General features: G+C 49.4%; 2 protein-coding genes across 2 annotated transcripts in view; both read left to right on the top strand.

Moving 5' to 3' along the window:
* LOC119521113 (zinc finger protein 250-like) overlaps positions 1-19,013 on the top strand; it is a 35,079-nt gene extending 16,066 nt beyond the window's left edge. Inside the window, 6 exon segments of the mRNA XM_037819168.1 lie at positions 7,252-7,340; positions 7,888-8,014; positions 11,106-11,228; positions 11,334-11,435; positions 13,921-15,464; positions 15,466-19,013. Coding sequence (XP_037675096.1) covers positions 7,252-7,340; positions 7,888-8,014; positions 11,106-11,228; positions 11,334-11,435; positions 13,921-15,464; positions 15,466-15,798 — 2,318 coding nt within the window. The 3' untranslated portion in view covers positions 15,799-19,013.
* On the top strand, positions 7,941-10,037 carry LOC119521112. The gene is made up of 2 exons (XM_037819167.1): positions 7,941-8,408; positions 8,785-10,037. Exons 1-2 carry the CDS (start codon positions 8,054-8,056, stop codon positions 9,069-9,071), a joined length of 642 nt encoding a protein of 213 aa, XP_037675095.1. The 5' UTR covers positions 7,941-8,053; the 3' UTR covers positions 9,072-10,037.
* Positions 19,014-19,609: the final 596 nt, after the last annotated feature.

A 19,609-nucleotide genomic window follows, 5' to 3' on the forward strand; every position in this document is an offset into this window, starting at 1 on the left:
GAGCTTAGAGAAAAAGCCCCCGGTGGAGCTGAGAGAAGACGCCACTGAAGCCAGAAGCTGAAAGCAACGAAAACCAGCAGATACCAGCCATGTGCCTTCTCATGTGACAGAGGTGTCTCCCAGATGCTGGCAGTCTGTCTTCAGAGTTCAGATATTGTCCTGCTGATGCCTTGAGGCCTAAAAACTGCAAATTGTAAGATAATAAATCCCAGTTGTAAAAGCCAACCCATTTCTGGTACATTGCATTCCAGCAACTTCAGCAAACTGAAACAGGGACCCTAATCTGAAGCATCTAATTGGAGTCCAGCTCCTTTTCCCTATGGGAAACTGCTGCCCCTCAAAGGCTGGGACCAGGACTGACTCATCTGTGGAAACTAATTACCCTAATTCAAGGCAGAAGATGATTTTGGCCTTGGAGGGGGATGGCCAACCTATTGTGAGAGGTTTCAGGGACAACCATTCCTACATGGAGGGAGAAATGCGTCCCAATGAAGATGACACCATGGTCTAACCTTCAAGGATGGCCAGCAGAGATGGTGTCTTGGTTTTCCTGAGCTGCAGTCACACCACACGACAGGTTGGCTTCAACAACAGGAATTTATTGACTCACAGTTTTGAGCCTAGTAGAAGTCCAAAATCAAGATATCGGCAAGGCTTGCTTTCTCCCCAGATACTGGAGCATGCTGGTGCTGGCTGCTGGCGATCCTTGGGGTTCCTTGGCTTCTCTGTCACATGGTGATGTCCTCGTCTTTCTTCATTGTGTGACTTCCCAGGTCTCTTTAAAAGGCCTCCAGTAACCTGGATTAAGACCCACCCCTGCTTGGTGGACCAGAACTTAACTAAAAATATCATCTTTGAGTGGTCCTATTTATAGTGGGTTCATACCCACAGGAATGAACATTAAGATTAAGAACACGTCCATGTCGGGGTGCATAATCCAACCTCACACAGGTGGTTGAAACTGCATTCTAGGCTGAGGGGAACAGCAGGGTTTGCTGTGGGGGGTCCAGGTATCCCTATCCCAGCTCCGATTTCTCACCCTCTGTGTTCCTGAGTGGATCTGGATACATTTTCAGATAAATCCTTTGCTCTCAGCTCTTGCTACTCGCTAACGCAGAGTAGGCACCAAATGAATTCAGATAGAATGGGTTCTTTCAGCTTATGAACCTCATAGAACAATTGCTATCTAATTCAGGATTCATTTAATGGGTAATTTATATGGTGGGAAGATTCATTTAAAAAAAAAAAACAGTGCTGAATTTAGCTGAAGGTTCAATGTTTAGCACAATGCCTGGCCCAGAGCAGGCACAGAGTAAATAAATATTTGCTGAATAAATGAGGGTAGCAGTGTTGGGAAACAAGCCGACAAAGACAGCTTTGTCCGTATACTGAAGGGCTTTGAATGCCAAGGAAAGGAGTTTGGCAGTTTTTCCTGGGGTCTGGGATTGAAAACTCAAAAATCTCATGGGTCTGGAAAGGTAAAGTGATTGATTGCAGATCTCACGTAAACGGGATAGAAAATAGCACCATCCTATTGTGGTTATGGTGACAATAGCCCCAGAATTTTCAAATCTGTGGATTGCAGGCAGATTTTTATGTGAAATTTCTCCATAATTGGTGTTTGAAACTAATTTATTTCAAATACTGCAAGTCAACTAAAACATGTTTATCGATCTCTGTTAGGTGACGGGAAATTTTTCCTACCAGTGATAGATATGAAATGGAAGAGTAGTAAGAATTGGTGGGCCCGCTAAAATTCCCTAATAAACTACATTTCCCAGAATCTTCCATCTCCCATGACTGCATCCGTTGCCATAGACACTATACTCCAGTCTATTTAATGGCAGGAGTGTGTGCAAATAAAGAACGACTTCTGATTGGCCAAAACGTTGACTTTCCTTGTGATCCGTTGCTAAGATACCAGATGTAGGACATGCGCAAGACAGCGCGCTGTTAGTGGGCGCCTTTGCCTTAGAACAGAGGACTCAATCGAAAGGATTCTGGGAATGGTAGTTTCCCGCGTCCTCCCGCGGAGCACGAGCACCTCTCGGTGGACGGTCCCTTCCCTCCCACGGTATCGGAAAAGTCCGCGGGAACCAGGCTCCAGTTCTGCTCTAGAGGCGTGTTCCGGCCCCGGGCACGTCTGGGCCTCTCCATCTCTGATCGGGCACTGCTTGTGCCTCTACCGCGTGCCTCTGCGAGGAACCCACGCATTTCTGCCGGGGAAGTGGCTAGGCAATGGCCTGCTGGTCGCCATGGCGACAGCCCTGACGACCCGCGTGACGTCACCGCTGCCCGGGGGGCGGGGCCGCTGCAGCCGAGTCCGCAAGAGCGTGGGAAGATGCTGGGCTTCCCGTCCACTTCCTAGGCGGTTGGGTAGACTGAGGCCCACCAGAGAGGGTCTAGCGCGGGGGGCGCAAACTGGTGGCCCGAAGATGCTTTCTGCTTGGCTAGCAGTGGTGGTGGTGTGTTTTAAAAACTACCTGCTAGTCCAGCCACTTCCTTAAATTCCTAGGAACTTCCCAGGAGAAGCAAGCAGTAAAAGGATACTTAAATTGTGCGTAAGTACAGTGTGATGGGAGCTCCCCGTGGCGCTGAGTCTGGGGCGGAGGAAACAGTTACCAAATAATTGCATCCCAGCAAGATCAGGCTAGGATACCAGGATGTTCAAAGGCCTATGGGAGCCAGGGAAGGGAGTTGCCAACTCCTGCTGGGTGGCAATCGGGGAAGGTTTCCCAGAGGAGAGGCTGTAGGAGAGCTTGTTCTTGAAAGAAAAGCAGGAGTTTTCCAAAAGTGGAGAAGGGGCATTCCCAACAGAGGGAGCAGCAAAGGCGAAGATCAGGAGGTGGGAACTATTAATAACTTTTAATAATATTCATAGCAGACCTATAGCTGGTATTTTTCTATTTGCCACCTAATGTTGTAATGGTTTTTCTATCAACCATTGAAATCTCATAACCTGCTGAAGAGGATATTTGTTATATCCCCATGTAGAGTGAAGAAACTGAAGCACAGAGAAGTTAATGACTTTGACGGTGTCACACATTAAATAAGTGGGATTAGCCATTGTGCCACACTGCCCATTCTACAGGGTCCCGGAGTTAACAAGCTTTGTGACAAATAGCCATGATGCACTGTGCGAATTGACTTGTATCAAATGTAAGCCTCATCAAGGTCTTAAGACGCGATTATATCAGTCAGGAAAGGCATGTCATGCTGCAGTAACAAATAATACCCCCTCCCCCCCATAGCTTAGTAGTTTGTAGCAATGGAAGTTTATTTCTTACTCATGTAACATGCCCGTCATACATTACCTGAGGGGCTGGTTCCTTCTGGAGGCTCCAGGAGAGAGTATTAATTTCCTTGCCTCTCCCGGGTGTTGGGGATGGCATAGTGGAGGTATCATAGACATTGTTTAGGAACATTTGTACATATTCATTCATTCATTCAACATTCATTCATTCAAGAAAGCTTGGAGTTATTACGTTTTCTTTTCTGTGCAACATCTGTGAGAGTGAGAGACAGAATAAGAAGTCAAGGAAATTGGATAATTAAGTAGCAGGGGCTCAATTCCTTCAACATCAGTTTATATGGGGCCAACTTTTGTCTGTCCTGAAGCTTTACCTACAGTAGAAGAAATTTTGGTTAGATGGACTAACACATCGCCTCCTGTGTAGGGCAGAGAAAAGGTTCTCGCTCTAACGGAGATATTTGCGGCGCCAGTGCAGACACACATTTCGCAAATACCAGGCTTCCTCCAGCTGCAAAGGAAGCACTGTATTCAGAACATTTTTTTCCTCTTTTCCCGCCCCAGATCCCACTCCCGGACTCCATTTCCCAGCATTCCCCAGAGCGTGAGTCGCTGCCGTTTCTGGGAAACATAGTCTAAGCCGTGGTCCCGGGGCTTACGGGGCTGAGGCGCCAGCCGCGCAGGCGCACTCCGCGGTCCCTGGAGGGAGGGAAGGTCTGGTCTGAGCTAAGGGGCGCACAGGTGAGTCCGGACCTGGAGCCAGGTGGGCGGGGGCTCGGGGGCGGGCCAGGGTGGGAGGGCGAAGGGCGCTCAGCACGCAGGCGTGGGGCGTCTGCTGTTCTCTAGGGTCAGAGCGAGCGCGGAGGACTGCGGTCTCCCAGGAGGGGTCTACCTTCCTCCACTCGACAGGTGAGGAAGGCGGGACTCGGGTGGGCTCCGCGGCTTCTCCCAGGCCCCCGAGCCAATAAGTGGTAGACGTGGAATCACAGCCTGGGAGGGCTGACCCGCGCGCCCGGGCGCAGCGCTGAGGACGAGCTCACGGCTCTGTCCCCCTCTGAGTCTCCGTCCCCCCTTCTCTGGGTCTCCGTCCCCCTCTCTCTGGGTCTCCGTCCCCCTCTCTCTCTGGGTCTCGGTCCCCCTCTCTCTGGGTCTCCGTCCCCCTCTCTCTGGGTCTCCGTCCCCCCTTCTCTGGGTCTCCATCCCCCTCTCTCTGGGTCTCGGTCCCCCTCTCTCTGGGTCTCCGTCCCCTTCTCTGGGTCTCTGTCCCCCTCTCTCTGGGTCTTTGTGTATTTTTTAAAACCAGGTCATTCTCTTACATAACAGCAAATTCTCTTCGATACAATACTATTAGGTAATCTACAGACTTTATTCAAATTTTGCTCATTGTCCCGATAGTGTCCTTAAGGCAAAAGAAAAGGGCCGTCATGCGCTGCATTAGCTGTCCTGTCTCCTGCTCTCCTTTCATCTGGAACAGTCTTCTCCTGACCTTCACACACAGACCATGTCCTTGTCCACCGTCCCATGGCGTGGGTCCATCTGGTGTTTCCTCTCGATTAGATTCAGGTGTTGCCTTCGGGCAGGTGTACCCTAGAAGTAATGCTGTGTCCCCCCTCATTAGATCAGGGCCCAGGATATCTGTCTGCCCCACCCCAGTTTCCTCCACCTCGATCACTGGGCTAAGGTGGTGCTGCCCATTTCTCCCCTCTAAAGCTCCCCTCTTCTTTTTGTAATTAAAGAGCAATTTTTAAGGAGATGTTTAAGACAGTAATTGCAAGGTGCTGAATCTTTTCATTTCTGGACTCTATTAGCTTCCTGTGGCTGCTGAAACAAATTAGTGCAAACTTGGAGACTTAAAGCACCGAAAATGTCTTCTCTCCCCATTCTGGAGGCATCTGGTCTAGACCAGGTGTCAGCAGGCTGAAATCACATCGTTGTCACACTCCCTCCAAAGACTCTAGGGAAGAATCTGTTTCCTTCCTTATAGAAGTTTTCCAGCTTCTAGAGGTGCTCTGCTTTCCTTGGCTTGTGGCCATATCTTCTGTTTTCAAAGCCAGCACATAACACCTTCTCTCCCTTAGGCTGTTCCCCTCTGCTTCTGTCTCATGGCCTTCTTCTCCTCCATGTCAGTCTCCCTCCAGGTTGATCCTCCACTGTTCCAGTTTGCTAAAGCTGCCGTTATGCAAAATGCCAGAAATGGATTGGCTTTTATAAAGGGGATTTATTAGGTTACAAATTTATAGTTCTAAGGCTGTAAAAGTGTCCAAACCAAGGCATCAGTAATAGGATACCTTCACTGAGGAAAGGCTAATGGTGTCCAGAACACCTCTGTCATCTGGGAAGGCATGTGGCTGGCATCTACTGGTCCTTTGCTCTCAGGTTGTGTTTCAAAATGGGTTTCTCCAAAATGTCTCTGGGCTTCTGTCTCTCTTCTCTCAGCTTGGTTCTCCCAGGGTGTTTCTCTCTAAGCATCTGGGGGTCCTCTCTTAGCTTTTCTGGGGCAACTCTGGGCTTTGTCTTTAGCTTAGCTTCTCCAAATGCCTTTCTGTCTGCATCTCCCAGCATCTCCAAGCGTCTGGGTCTGCGTTGGCTCTTAGCTTCTCCCGGAAGCAAACTCTGCATTACAAATCTTAGCTTCTCTCCAAATGTCTCTCTTAGCTTCTCTGAGCTCCTTCTCTCCTTCAGCTCTCTTAAAGGATTCCAGTGATCTAATTAAGACCTACTCATATTGGGATGCATCACATCTCCATGGAAATAATTTAATCAAACATCTCACCCACAGTTGGGTGAGTCACATCTCCATGGAAACACTCAGTCAAAAGGTTCCACCCAACAAGATTGAATTAAAAGATCATGGCTCTTCTGAGGTCCATAACAGTTTCAAACCAGCACACCCACCTCAAGACCCTCAACTTCATCACATCTGCAAGGCCCTTTCTGCCATGGAAGGCACCTACTCACAGGCCCCCAAGTACCTTTGGGGGACATTGTCTAGCCTTCCACACGTTGTGGATCCGGCCTGTCTCCCCCCTCAGACAGGGAGTCCCGTGAGGGTGGCGCCGTGACCCACTCATCTCCCTGCACTCAGAGACCCCCGAGGGGCCTGTCCCACACCTGGGCTAGAACACGTCTGATGAATGAGGGGCTGCACAGTCAGCATGGCCTCCTCTCCTTGGCAGGGAGTCATGAGCTCTATTTTAGCTGTTGGACCTGTGATTTAAACAACATCTTAAGCCAGGATCTGGGACCTGTGAGACAGATAGAAGGGAAAACTGTGCAGCCGTAATAATGGACGAAGCCCTGATCCTTGCTCAGAAACATGCTGCCGAGTGAAAGAAGCCAGGCACAAAAGGCCACATTTTGTGTGATTCCATTTATGTGAAATGTCCAGAATAGGCAAATCCGTGGAGACAGAAAGCAGATGAGTGTTTGCCAAGGGCGGTGGGGAGGGGAGTGGGAGTGACCGCTAATGGGTGTGGGGTTTCCATTAGGGGTGATGGAATGTTCTGGAACTAGATAGGGGCGATGGCTGCACAACATTGTGAATGTACTAGATGCCACTGAATTGTACAGTTTAGGGGGCTCACTCTGGCGAATTTTGTGATGTGTGTATTTTACCATAATAAAAAAATAATAAGTAAAAGCAAAAAGGTGGGTGGGGGGTGCTCTGCAGCCAGACGTTGGGTTCCAGTCCTGCTTTGCCCCTTGTAACTGTGTGATGTTGAGCAAGTGCCTTAACCTCTTGGGCCTCTGTTTCCTCATCGGAGATAAGGCTAGTCACCCCCTCGGGGGTGTGGTGTGGGTGCCGTGAGCTGGCGTCGTGGCTGCCACTTGGTGGTTTTTGTGGCTGCCATTGAACGGGGGCCTCAGGCAGCCTGTCCTGAGCCTTTGCTTTAGCTCATAGCAGACCAGGCCATTCTAGGATCCTCTGTCATGAGGCATCTTTGGAGAAGTGTCTTTCTGAGCTGAGACTGACCCCATTCTGCTCTGGTCCCCTCTTCCAGCTCTGTGGACTCAGGCCTGGCCCTTTCTCCTGGAAGTGCAGGTCCAGGACCCAGCAATGGCCACCGGGACCCTGATGGCCAAGGGCCAGGTGAGTTTGGGTTCCCTCTTCCCCAAGATGGACTTTGTGGACCCCAGAGGACCATCCCTGTCTCTCCCAATACTGGGAGAGGGGCAGTGGGGGGAGGGGTGGTCAGGATCAGGATTGGCGTCCTGGATGTAATGGGGCTCAGGAATATCTCTTGCACATAGTGACCTAATAGTTAAAAAATAATAGAGAAAATAAAGTGTTTCTAAGGGCTGCCCAGTACTGGTGTACAGGTTCCGCACTGCACAAGGGAACCTCACTGAAGGGGTGGGATTCTCATCCTACACCCTACACTGATATATTTACTATGACAGTTGTCCAGCAGATGGCAGTAAAGAGTCATGTGGAAGCGGCACCTGGTTCTACTTTCTACCAAGGTGCCCCTGGGCCAGTGGCTGCTCGGGACTTTTTACATTCAGGGGTCCCAAAATCACTGACTGCGCATGTTCCAACGCACAGAGAGCAGTCATAGGCTTTTCACCCATGACCTCTCCCGCCCCTGAGTTTCGGGAGGACGGGCCCTTCTGCCATGTGACACTGGCCCTTCCAGGAACTGGTGACCTTCGAGGACGTGGCCGTGGATTTCAGCCTGGAGGAGTGGGGCTGGCTGGGGCCTGGCCAGCGGGAGCTGTACCGGGACGTGATGCTGGAGAACTACCGGAACCTTCTCTCACTGGGTGAGGCCCCGCCCCCAGCCTTCCCCAGGGAGAGGAGTGATGCCCTGTCCGCCCTCTTTTCACTTAAACGTGGGCGTCCGCTGGTGCCTTCGGTGCCCCACAGCTCCCCTCATCCGTCCCGGTGCCTGGCCTCTCTGTCTGTCTGTCTTTCCGTCAGCTCGTCCTGGAGTCACAGCATTCCGGAATGTTCCTGAAAAAGGGGTGTACTTCCGCCTGTGCCTGCCCTTTCTCATGCTTCCCTCCCAAGTGATCTCCCCAAGTCCAGCGACTTCAGCTTCCACTCTGGAATCCACTCTGGAATCTCTGACCCCACGTGCCTCCTGGACGGCCTCCCAGTCTGTAGGTTCCAGCGCAGGCTCAACATCTCCGCAGAGCACACAGATGCTGTCCCTGAGTGCGTCCCCCACATCCTACCCTTGTCCACCCACCTGTCTCCTGCACACACCTCCTCCCCCCGGGACCCTCGCCCTCACCAGAGCCCACACCCCGCTCAGCGTCTCCCTGCCAACCTGCTCCTCCTCCTCAGTCCCGGCTCTGGTCAGCCCCACGTCCCCCCGGTCACCAGAGCAGACCCCAAGCACCACCCTTGTCCCCCAGCCCCAGCCCTCCTGTGCCCGGCTCTCTCTGCCCCGTCCCCTGCTCTTCGTCCCCACGGCCCCCACCTGCTCAGGCCTTGGCCTCTCCTGTGGACCCTCACTGTTCTGCATCTCCTTCTCCCTCTATCTCGTCTCAATTTCTTTTTCTGGCTCCTCTGTCTCTGCTTCTCCCAGTACACAGTGGCAGGCTGAAGGCTCCATCCTCGGCTCTCCTGACACCCTTTCACTGGACAACTTATCGGAACCTTGACTTAAACTTCTGTGTGGGGGTCCCCAAGACCACCTCCCGGGTCAGTGATTTGCTAGGAGACTCAGGACTCGGCAGAGAGTCGTCCTCACAGCTGAGATTCATACAGCGGAAGGATGCAGTGGGTTCCCAGGAGACCAGGCCCGAGCTTCCAGAGCCTTCTCCCCGCAGAGTCGCCCGGGAGGTGCTGAACTCCTCCAGCAGCACGTTGTGACCACACACGTGTGAAGTGCTGTCCTCCACGGACGCTCGTTAAGAGACCCAGTGTCCAGGGTGGTTGCTGGGGGCTCACTCAGGGACCCTCTGCCCGGCGCGTACCCAGCTTCCAGACTCCCGGGAGGCAGTAGGTGTTCGGCATAACTCCCATTGTTTATATGGACAGCTTAGGCAGAGTGAGGCCCCCTTAGTTAGGGGATGGGGGGAATCCCCCAAACTAGTGCCCAGGGCTGGCAAGCTGGCCTTCCTAAGGAGAGCCGTCTGCGGTCTGCTCTGCTGACTCTTCTCAACTTCCCTGGACAGGATGACCTCGTCGGTCTGTCCCCAAGCTCAGCCTTGGGCAGCCAGCGTCCCCCGGGGAAGGCCCCACACCCCAGGTCCCAGGCGCCCCATCTTGGGGACGGTCCCCCACCCACCTGGTCACCGGGCTGTCTCTTGAATCTGCTTCATACCCTGTGTGGTCAGAACCCTGAACCCCTCAATCCCACCCCCTCCTGCTCTCTCCCTTCCTCACTCTCCTCCGTGGGGCAGGGGGAGGTGGGTTTTCAAGGCTGCGGCAGCTCGTGTGTCTGCTCGGGGACCCGCCAGTGGGGAGGGGAGGAATGATTGACTCCAGAGGAAGCAGGTGAGATGGAAGGAGCCGCTGAGAGGGCGAGCTCGGGGCATGTGGGAAGATGCAGGGTGGTCCCAGGACCCCCGGTGAGGAAGGGCGGACTCGACCACCCCGAGGTATCCTCAGGCGGGCGAGGAGGAGAAGCTGGGCTGGGGAGGGAAGAAACGAGCAGAAACTCATCTTGGAGAGTTGGGGAGAAAAGATGGGACCGTGCACGGCGCTTTTGGGCTCCGAGGGGAGGTGAAATGCTCTCCAGCTTGGGGAGCGGCCCTCCGGCCCCCGGGGTGCCTGCGCGACATGCACGACAGAGGAGGGCGGCTGGGTCTGGCTGCTGTTGGGGGCCACTTCGGTGCAGGCCAGGGAGGGCCGGGGAGGGAGGGGCGCGGTAGGAGGCCGGCTGCGGGGAGGCGTCCTGAGCCCCAGGCTGCCTGGGGGACGCGATGTGCGGGGGTGGCGGGGACAGTGTGGGGGAGGGCAGCAGGACGAGCCGCACAGCCTCTGCCCTACACCCTCCGGGTTCCCCACCCAGGACACCCCCACCAGCCACAGGCCAGACTCCACTGGGGACAGCTGGGGGGAGGAGAGGGGAGGAGATGTTTGACATGGAGAATTGGAGGTGGAGCCGTTTTGGGTGACAACAGGGAGTGGGGTGCGAGCCCGGCAGGCAGGGAACGGGGTCCTCGGTGGGAGCAGTCAAGGAGTCGCCTGGGTGGGGACCGCCTGTGTGTGAGGCTACTGCCCCCTCGAGACTGGGATCTGCTCACTTCTGGATGCCCAGCGATGCCCAGCAGGGACACGGATGCCCCAGGGCATGTTCTCACCCTCACTCCTGGTCGCCCGTCAACTCACCTCCTCCAGGAAGCCTCCATGGATTTCCCCCACCCTCCATGCTTTCCTGCGGTCTTTTCTCCATTACCCCCCACAAGATACTCAACCGTGCCTCAGTTTCCTGTTTTGAGGAATTAACAAGCTTAGAAACATACCCAGCACCTAGAAAGACCCTAATAAATGTTAGTTTTTAAGTGTCATTATAACTGTTGTTGGAATGCTTTGCTTTTCTCATCAAGGATCACATGTTTTGACTGTAGGATTCAAGAACAGTTTAATTGAGATGTTTTGATGCTTGTATCTTCATTCACGTATCCAGGAGGGTTAGGGTGGAAGGCTTCAGGCATAGAAGGCTCAAGCAGCGCTATCCAATAGAAATAGGAAACGAGCCACGTAGTTAATTTTTAATGTTCTAGTGCGCGTATTAAAAAAGAAACATGAAATTAATTTTAGTGATATGTTTTATTTATCCCAAATCTATCCAAAATACTGTCATTTCAACATGTAATAAATATTCACTTTAGGAATGAGATATTTTATGTTTTCGTCACTATTACATCTTCTAAATCCAGCACTTATTTTACACTCTAGAGAGCATCTCAGTTTCACCCTTGCCGCATGTCAGGACCCCAAGAGCCGCACGCAGCTGGTGGCTGCCGTGTGGGGCACACAGCCCAGAGCCTGAAAGTGCTGTCAGCTCTGAGTCTCTCCCTGGTATGCAGTAGGTGCTCCAAAGAGTCTTGCATTGGCCCTTATCGCCTCCATTTGTGGGTGCCCCATGCACGCACCCCCACAGCCGAGTCTCGTGTCTGTTCCCAGGGGCAGGGCTTCCGGGGACCAAACCCGACGTGATCTCCCGGCTGGAGCGAGGCGAAGAGCCAAGGACGGAGGAGAGAGGAGCGCGGCCGTCCGTCTGTGCAGGTGGGTGCGGGGATCCCAGCAGGGGCGAGCCCTGTTCCGAGCCCCGCCTTTGGGCCGGTGGTGTGCGTGCAAGAGCCAGGCAATGTCACGTCTGGGCTGTCCTCATCAGCTCTGGAGTCAGGCTGCCTGAGTTCAAATCCTGGCTCCTAGCTGGGTGACCTTGGCCTCATCACTTAGCCCCTCTGTGCTTCAATTTCCTCGTTTGTAAAACAGGGGCCATAAGCACCCCCAGGGTTGGGAGGAATAAATGAACTAACACGTACAGTGTCAACCCAGGGAGTGGCAGCAACCACTGGGGGTCCCTGTGTGAAGACTCAGATGCAGGACCTGGCCTAGCTCGTGGGGGAACATGGAAGAGGCCAGGTTTTGGCATCCCCCGTGCCAAGAAATCCATCAGAAGAGGGGCACGGAAGCATCTTTGTTTCTATCACGGTCCACTCCATCCCCTTCCCGCGCCAACCGCCTCAGTCCGTCACCAGCCCCATCCTTCCTGCCCTTGACTTTGCCCCGGCCCCTCCTCTCCATCCTCACCTGGTCCCTCGCCCAGCTTCCCTGCTTCCAGTCTCTCCCTGCCCAGGCCAAATCACACAGAGCCAGAACTCACCCCTCTCTCCCTTGCTCACAGCCTTCCTGGGGCTCCCCAGCACCCATGGGAAGAGTCCCAGCTCCTCTGCCCGGCCCTCGAGGCCCCCGCTATGGCCCCAGCCTCTCCTCCCATCACTATGGCTCACACTCCGACTTCAGTGAAGCTGCACATGTGGTCCTACTTTCGTGCTGTTTCCTTTGCTGTAACACCTTCCCTGCTTTGTCTGCTTGGCAAATACCTTCATATTCCTCAAGGTGAACCTTACAGGTCACCTCCTCCAGGAAGCCCTCGCTGACTTCTGGACCACCCCATCTGAGTGCTTTCATGGCTGCTTGGTTGAGTTGCTGTTATAGCACTTGTCTGTGTTGTGGTTGAGAGTGTGGATTTTGGGGCCAGATTGTCTGAGTTCAAATCCCAGCTCTGCCACTGACAGGCTGTGTGTCTGTGACCAAATGACTTAAGCTCCTGATGCCTTCGTTTCCTTATGGGGAAAATAAAAGTATCTATCTCATTGATTTTTCTTGAGGATTTAATCATCTAATACACGGGACAAGCGTTGAATAGCCTGGCACATAGGAGACACTCAATAATTGTTATTAGTATTATTTTCTGAGGTATTAGGATTCTTTTACATGTAAGGATTCAAAATAGCATTAAGCACAATTAGACTTTGTTTTGACCAATACAACTGGGAAATGTTTAGGCATAGATGAAAATAAAGCCTTAAACTGTGTTGTCTGGGCTCACTCGTTCTCTCTTTCTTCTCCCCCTCTTCCTAGCACGTTTTGATTCTGTTATTTTGTTGTTGTTGTTGTTTTAGTTTCATCCTATCTATGGGCCTTTTCAAATAGCTGCCAATATGGCCACCCACAACCTCAGACTTAGATTCTGCCTAGCAACCCCATATATCAGTCTCAGGGAAAATTCTGATTGGCTGCATTTAGATCCTGAACCAATTATTATGGCTTTGGGTGTGGGGGTCTTATGATTGGCCATCCGGGGTCTCATGCCCTCCCCTGAGTTAGGGAGTGAGGAGACCATGATTGACAGCCCCATGGACCACATGGAAAGGGGGGCAATGGTTCCAGGGATGCTAAGGACAGGGATGCTAAGGAGATGAGTAGGATATATCCAAAATATCTGAGTACCAGCCTGCCTTGCCTGCCTCTCTGAAGACAAGGGTCAAACGTCTTGTTCAGCACTGTGGTTGGAACATAACAATTATGCAATTATTGTATGTCCAAAGAACCAGTCTATGAGCAAAAAACAAAAACAAAAACAAAAAAAAAACAACCAATCCTCTCCTTCAATAAATTCCAAATGGTTTTGCTTCCTGCTACTCATTTCTTTTCTACGTCTTCCTTCTGCATAAACTCTTTCCTTGTACAATCCCACCAGCAAGGCATGGGGAAGCCCCTACCCTGCTCAATCACCAACCCTGGATATTTTGCATATTTTAAACATTTTTCCAATCTGAAAAGTATAAAATGGTATCCTAGTAATTTGATTTTTTAGATTATTACTGATGTTGAACATCCTTTCGTGTATTTATCAGCCATTTGTTTCTCTTCTGTGAATTGTCTATTCATATTTCTGCTTCATTCATTAATTAGATTGTTTCTATATTTGTATTAATTTGTAAAAATTCATTATATATTATGCCTAGTAAACTTCTGTACGCATATACTGTTTTGCAACTTGATTCTTTGCATTTCTTAGAATATCAAGACCACCATTTCATGTCAGAACATGGATCTATCTACTTAATGCCTTTTAAAATAGCATGAAATCCTAAACCAGAATTTGAAGTCCTTCATTCTAAGTTTACAATGCCAGTCCCAAATAACCAACTCCCTTTCTCCTAGAACAGATGAAATTCATATTTTCCATTTCCTTCAGACTTGGAGATGAGCACTACATCTTCTCAGGAGACACCTCCAATAAAGAGCATTTCTGAAGAGTCAGCTTCCCCAGCAGAAAAGATGGAGGGAATTACAAGGACTGTGCTTGGAGAGGCCAAGTTAGGAGAATCCCAAACATGTCACCTTTGGTTGGAGGACCGGAGAAAACAGGAGAGGCATATGAGGTGTTTGATTGCTAGTCCTAAGGAAAACCCCTCTGGGGAGAGAGGCCTTGGATATAATGAGCTTGCGAGAAGCCTCAGGCTGACTTCAGCCCTCATCAGGAAGCAAAGAGTACCTGGTGGAGAGAGAATCTGGAAATGGAAGCCAAGAAAGAGCTTGAAACACCAAAGGACCTTCATAGAGAAGAAACAATTTCACTGCATAGAATGTGGGAAAGTCTTCATTTACCATTCAGACTATATTCTACATCAAAGAATTCACACTGGAGAAAAACCCTACAAATGTAACGATTGTGGGAAGGGGTTCAGCAACAGCTCATATTTCATCCAGCACCACATCATTCACACTGGAGAGAAACCCTATGCATGCAATGAATGTGGCAAGACCTTCACTCAGAGCTCATCGCTTACTGAACATCAAAGGATTCATACTGGGGAGAAACCCTACAAATGCAAGGAATGTGGGAAAGCCTTCACCCAGAGCTCCTCCCTCATTAAACACCAGCGATGCCATACTGGAGAGAAACCCTACAAATGCAAGCAGTGTGGAAAGTTCTACTCACAGGTTTCCCACCTCACCCGCCACCAGAAAATCCACACTGGGGAGAAGCCCTACAAATGTGGTGAATGTGGCAAAGCCTTCTGTCACACGTCCTCCCTGACTCAACACCAGACAATCCACACTGGAGAGAAACCCTACAAATGTAACGAGTGTGGGAAAACCTTCAGCCACAGTTCATCCCTGACTCAGCATCAGCGAGTACACACTGGAGAGAAACCCTATGAGTGCTCAGAATGTGGCAAAGCCTTCAGCCACAGTTCTTCCTTGACTCAGCACCAGAGGATTCATACTGGCGAGAAGCCCTACGAGTGTAATGAGTGTGGGAAGGCTTATACGCAGATTTCCCATCTTATGAGGCACCAGAGCATTCACCTGGGGGAGAAGCCCTATATCTGTAACGAGTGTGGCAAGGCTTTCAGTCACACCTCCTCATTTACTCAACACCAGACAATCCACACTGGCGAGAAGCCCTACAAGTGTAATGAGTGTGGGAAAACTTTCAGCCAGAACTCTTCCCTTACACGCCACCAGAGAATTCACACCGGGGAGAAACCCTATGAGTGTAAAGTTTGTGGGAAAGCCTACACCCAGATTTCACACCTCATTCAACACCAGAGGATCCACACCGGAGAGAAACCATACGAGTGCAGCGAGTGTGGAAAAGCCTTCAGCCGGAGCACCCACCTTATTGAGCACCAGAAGATCCACACTGGTGAGAAGCCCTATAAGTGTAAGGAATGTGGGAAGATGTTCAGTCACAACTCGTCCCTCACCCAACACCAGAGAATTCACACCGGTGAGAAACCCTATGCCTGTGAGGAATGTGGGAAAGCCTTCAATCAGAGCATCCACCTTATCCAGCATCAGAGAATCCACACGGGAGAGAAGCCCTACAAGTGTAAGGACTGTGGGGGAGCCTATACCCAGATTTCACACCTCATCCAGCATCAGAAAGTTCACATGGGTGGCAGACACTATGCGTGTAAAGAGTATGGGGAGGGTTTCAGCTGGGGTTCCCACCTTACTGAACATCAGAGACATCACACAGGACAGAAGGACTACAACTGTGAAGACTTTGAGAAAGCCTTTGCATGGACAGCTTGCTGGACATCTGAGAACTCATGCTGACTAGAAAACCTGAGCGTGCAATGAATTGGTGTTTCTGGTGTTCAATTCAGTTCAGCTTTCATCAGCACTAGTGACTTCCTCCCAGAGAGGAACCCTGAAACCATATGTTGAGAAAGATTTTTGTTTCCTGAAGGAAAAAATGGCACAGATTATCACCAACTGGGGCAGCTTCTGATTGTTTTGGGGGGCTTCCCCCCACCCCTCATGTATATTTCCTTGATCCTACAATGTCCCCAGAAGGTGGTATAGTTAGGGGGTGGCCCAAATGGGATGCAGCCTTATCTGGGATCTTTAAAAAGAACAGCTGTCTCTGAGCTTTTCCAATTTATTGGTCATTCATTAAATTGGAGCCTGAATATTCAAGAGAGGAAAAAAAGAAACCCACATGGCTATAAAGATTAACCCTTTAGAGTAAAACTCTCAAATATTTGTAGCTAAATATAAATGCTAATAGTTTAAATTTCCTTTAAAATTTTAAACTACAAATTTCACAATCTGAGGTGAGCTAAAACATATTTACATATTTACAACCATTTTATGTCCTATTCTTTCTATCTTTCCATTTCTAGGATTTTTACCTCACAAAGCAAATGCCCTATTAAACATCATCTGATTTTATATATAGAAGGAAGTTTTTCCTTCCCCATATTTTTGAAACAAAATATAAAAACAATTCACTGATGTTTTCATAAAGAGAAAAAAATTAGACAAAAATAACATGCTCATTGTAAAGGATAATTTGAAAAGCATAGAGGGCTATGAATGAAAATACCAATTCCCCATAGTCACAACACCCAGAGAGACTCACTATTCATTTTCAGCGTATTTCTCTCTGGTTTATTTTCACTCTGCTTTCCATATCCATATTTTTGTCAGAAGTTTTGGATCAAAAAATGAAAGTCATATAACTCACCCTTTGGCCACCCTCAGAAGTCATATTACTTTTATTTTTCCATGTTCACTTCCAGATTTCACTTTTAAACAAATGTAATTGTTTTTGTACTTAAAATAACAGAAATTTATCATCTCACATTTCTGGAGGCCGAAAGTCTGAAATTAAGGTGTTGGCAGGGACACACTTCCCGCTGAAGTCTAAGTAGGGAGACTGTTCCATGCCCCTCTCCTGGCTTCTGGCTGTAGCTTGCCTAAACTATGCAGTTTGGCCTCATCGTAACTAAGACCCTGTTTCCATGTTAGGTCATAGTCACATAGACTATGGTTAGAACTTGTTAGAACATGTCTTTCTGGGGGACACAATTCAATCCAAAACACCGCTAATGAGAGGCACCTTAAGGATATTTATCAATGCACAAACGATTTTATTTCGTTGTAATCGGAGTGTAGAGACGGTTTCAGCATCTGCGTTTTGCACTCATTTTCCTTTGCCCCCACATACACGCCATACTTACCAATCCTAGGGCTAATGATACCTCATTGAGTGGGTATAGAATAATTTACAAATCCACCACCCCATCGTGGTTTTGTCCTAAGACCCTGCCTGACAACCTGTGTGCAAAGATTATGAATAATCTTAAAATGAGCCTCTCCGTGCTTAGTCTCTCCATCTGTTTGGGGGGTTATTTCTCTGTTTCCCAGATGGGAATGATGGGAATCAAGCCTCTGACCACTTTCCCAATTCTTGGAACATGTTACCAAATTGCTTTACAAAGGGGTTAACATAATCTGCTTGCCAGAAGCTTGGCTGTATGTAAGGATCCCAGTTTCACTACAATTTCACCAGCACTGAGTGTGAATCGTTTATTATTACTATTTTACAGTTTCAAGCTTGCACTCTCTCAGTGCTCTCATCGTGGGCCAGGGTCTGCTCAGAGCACCTGGCATATGTGAACTCCTTTCATGCTTACAACAGCCCCGTGTGTTCAGTGCTGTGTCCTCCCATTTTACAGACAAGGACACCAAGGCACACGGAGGTCAAGGGACCAAAGTCTCATAGCCATGATGTTGTGGAGTCTGGATCCAGACCCAGGAGTTCAGGCAGAAGAGTCCATGCTCAGAGCCGCTGCCCACTATATTGGGGCTGAATATGTCCCATCTATAATACAGTTGATTCTTGTTATTAGCCGTAGTTGTGGTCTGTAAAGTCACTGCAAACATTGGATTAGAAAATACCGAACCATTGCCCCTAGAGGAGATGCCGTCCTGCAAGCTGGTGGTCACAACATTTCAATGACAATCAATAGATAACCTTGTTTTATGTGTTCCTAAAGGATGCCTTATCTTGCTTCCCCCTTAAATTTGTACGTAGTGGTTGGTTCTTTGGTTCACCAACCTTTTCAAGACTGCCCCCACTTAACCCTGTCTAGAAATAGTATCAGTGCCTTCAGAACATTTTAGAGCAGCATATAAACAAAGCCTCTGAGCACAAATTTAAGCAAGTTTAGTCATAAACCGCATTGGGAATCGTGGGAAGATGGCAGAGTAGGACGCTCCAGAAGTCAGGTCCTCACCAAAATACCTATTGAACAGGCAGGAACTGTCTGAATCGACTATTTTGAAACTCCAGAGTGCAGGAGAACACCATACACATCCAGGGAAGAGTGGGAGGAAGAGGCTGGTAAATTATGGTGGTTATAAACCCAAGAAACAGAGATCTTGGAATAAATCCCATAGTTAACATTTTAAAATACTAAACTGTACAGTGTGCCTTTGTCAGAAGGCCCAGTTCTTAAGCCACGTCTGCTTGAGGCCACGGAAAATGATCTGAAGCTGAGTCAGTCATTGCGCTGAAGGGTATTACCGATTTTCTTGTCCTATTCATTTTACACATGAAGGGGATGGTGAGCAGCAAACTCGTGACTTCTTCCTAGCCTCAAATTCGAAGACCAACTGGAAAACTACTGCTCGTCTCTTTATTGAGTGTTATATATTTGGTGTGGTTTTCTAAAATGGCATTGTGCCTATTTAAAAACAGTATTTCATTCCCTTCTTGTTAGCATATATCTGGGACTTATCAGGTCAGTATCTCTGTGGCTCGAGTAGCTGAACAGTACATCCTGGAAATTCAGGCTCAGTCACAAAGAAACTTTCAGCAAATGACTGCTGTATCTCTTACAGAGCACAAAGGGTCCAGAAGAGCAGGGGAGGAGATCCCATTACGGCCCGGCTCCCGGGGAGGCCAACTGCTCCAGCCAGGGTCGGCGGATGGCAGCTCTGCACGCCCCACTTCTTGTAGGAGGGGAGAGACAAATCTGTGCTGCTGAGGGTGGTATATTTATATGACACCAGGGGGAGGGAGCCCGGCCATTGAGAGTTCCCACCCATTGAGAGTTCCCATTGAGAGTTCCCACCCTGGGGCTGCTTGTTCCCAGCTTCCAGGTTTAGGGTCTGATCAGCCCTTTTAGTTAGACCTAGCATCTCCTCCTGGGCTGCAGCATGGAAACAGACTAAAACATAATCTCACAATAGAAAAGGAGGCAGGGATAGGCCAGGGCTGGGAGATGGCTGCTGAGCATTTGTCTGCAATTCTCCCAGCAAGCTCCTGAAGACTTATGTTTTTTAGGACAAATACAGGATGATGACTCAAGAGACTTATCCAAAATCTCTAAGTCTGGTATTTGAGTGACCTTGGACATTTCTCTCTCTGACTATGAGTTCTTCATTTGTATAAAATAAAAAGTTGAATTGAATATGAAAAACTGTATTATTTTTTACCTCTCAAAATCCATAGCATATACTCGTATTTCTTATTTTCCTGATTATACCCTTGACTATTGTTGAACTATCAGTTAACATTAGAAATAATATTTTATATCTGTACCACTGAAAGACTCATACAAATGAACACATTTGTTCCT

This window comes from Choloepus didactylus, chromosome 27, assembly GCF_015220235.1.
Source record: "Choloepus didactylus isolate mChoDid1 chromosome 27, mChoDid1.pri, whole genome shotgun sequence".
NCBI lineage: Eukaryota > Metazoa > Chordata > Mammalia > Pilosa > Megalonychidae > Choloepus > Choloepus didactylus.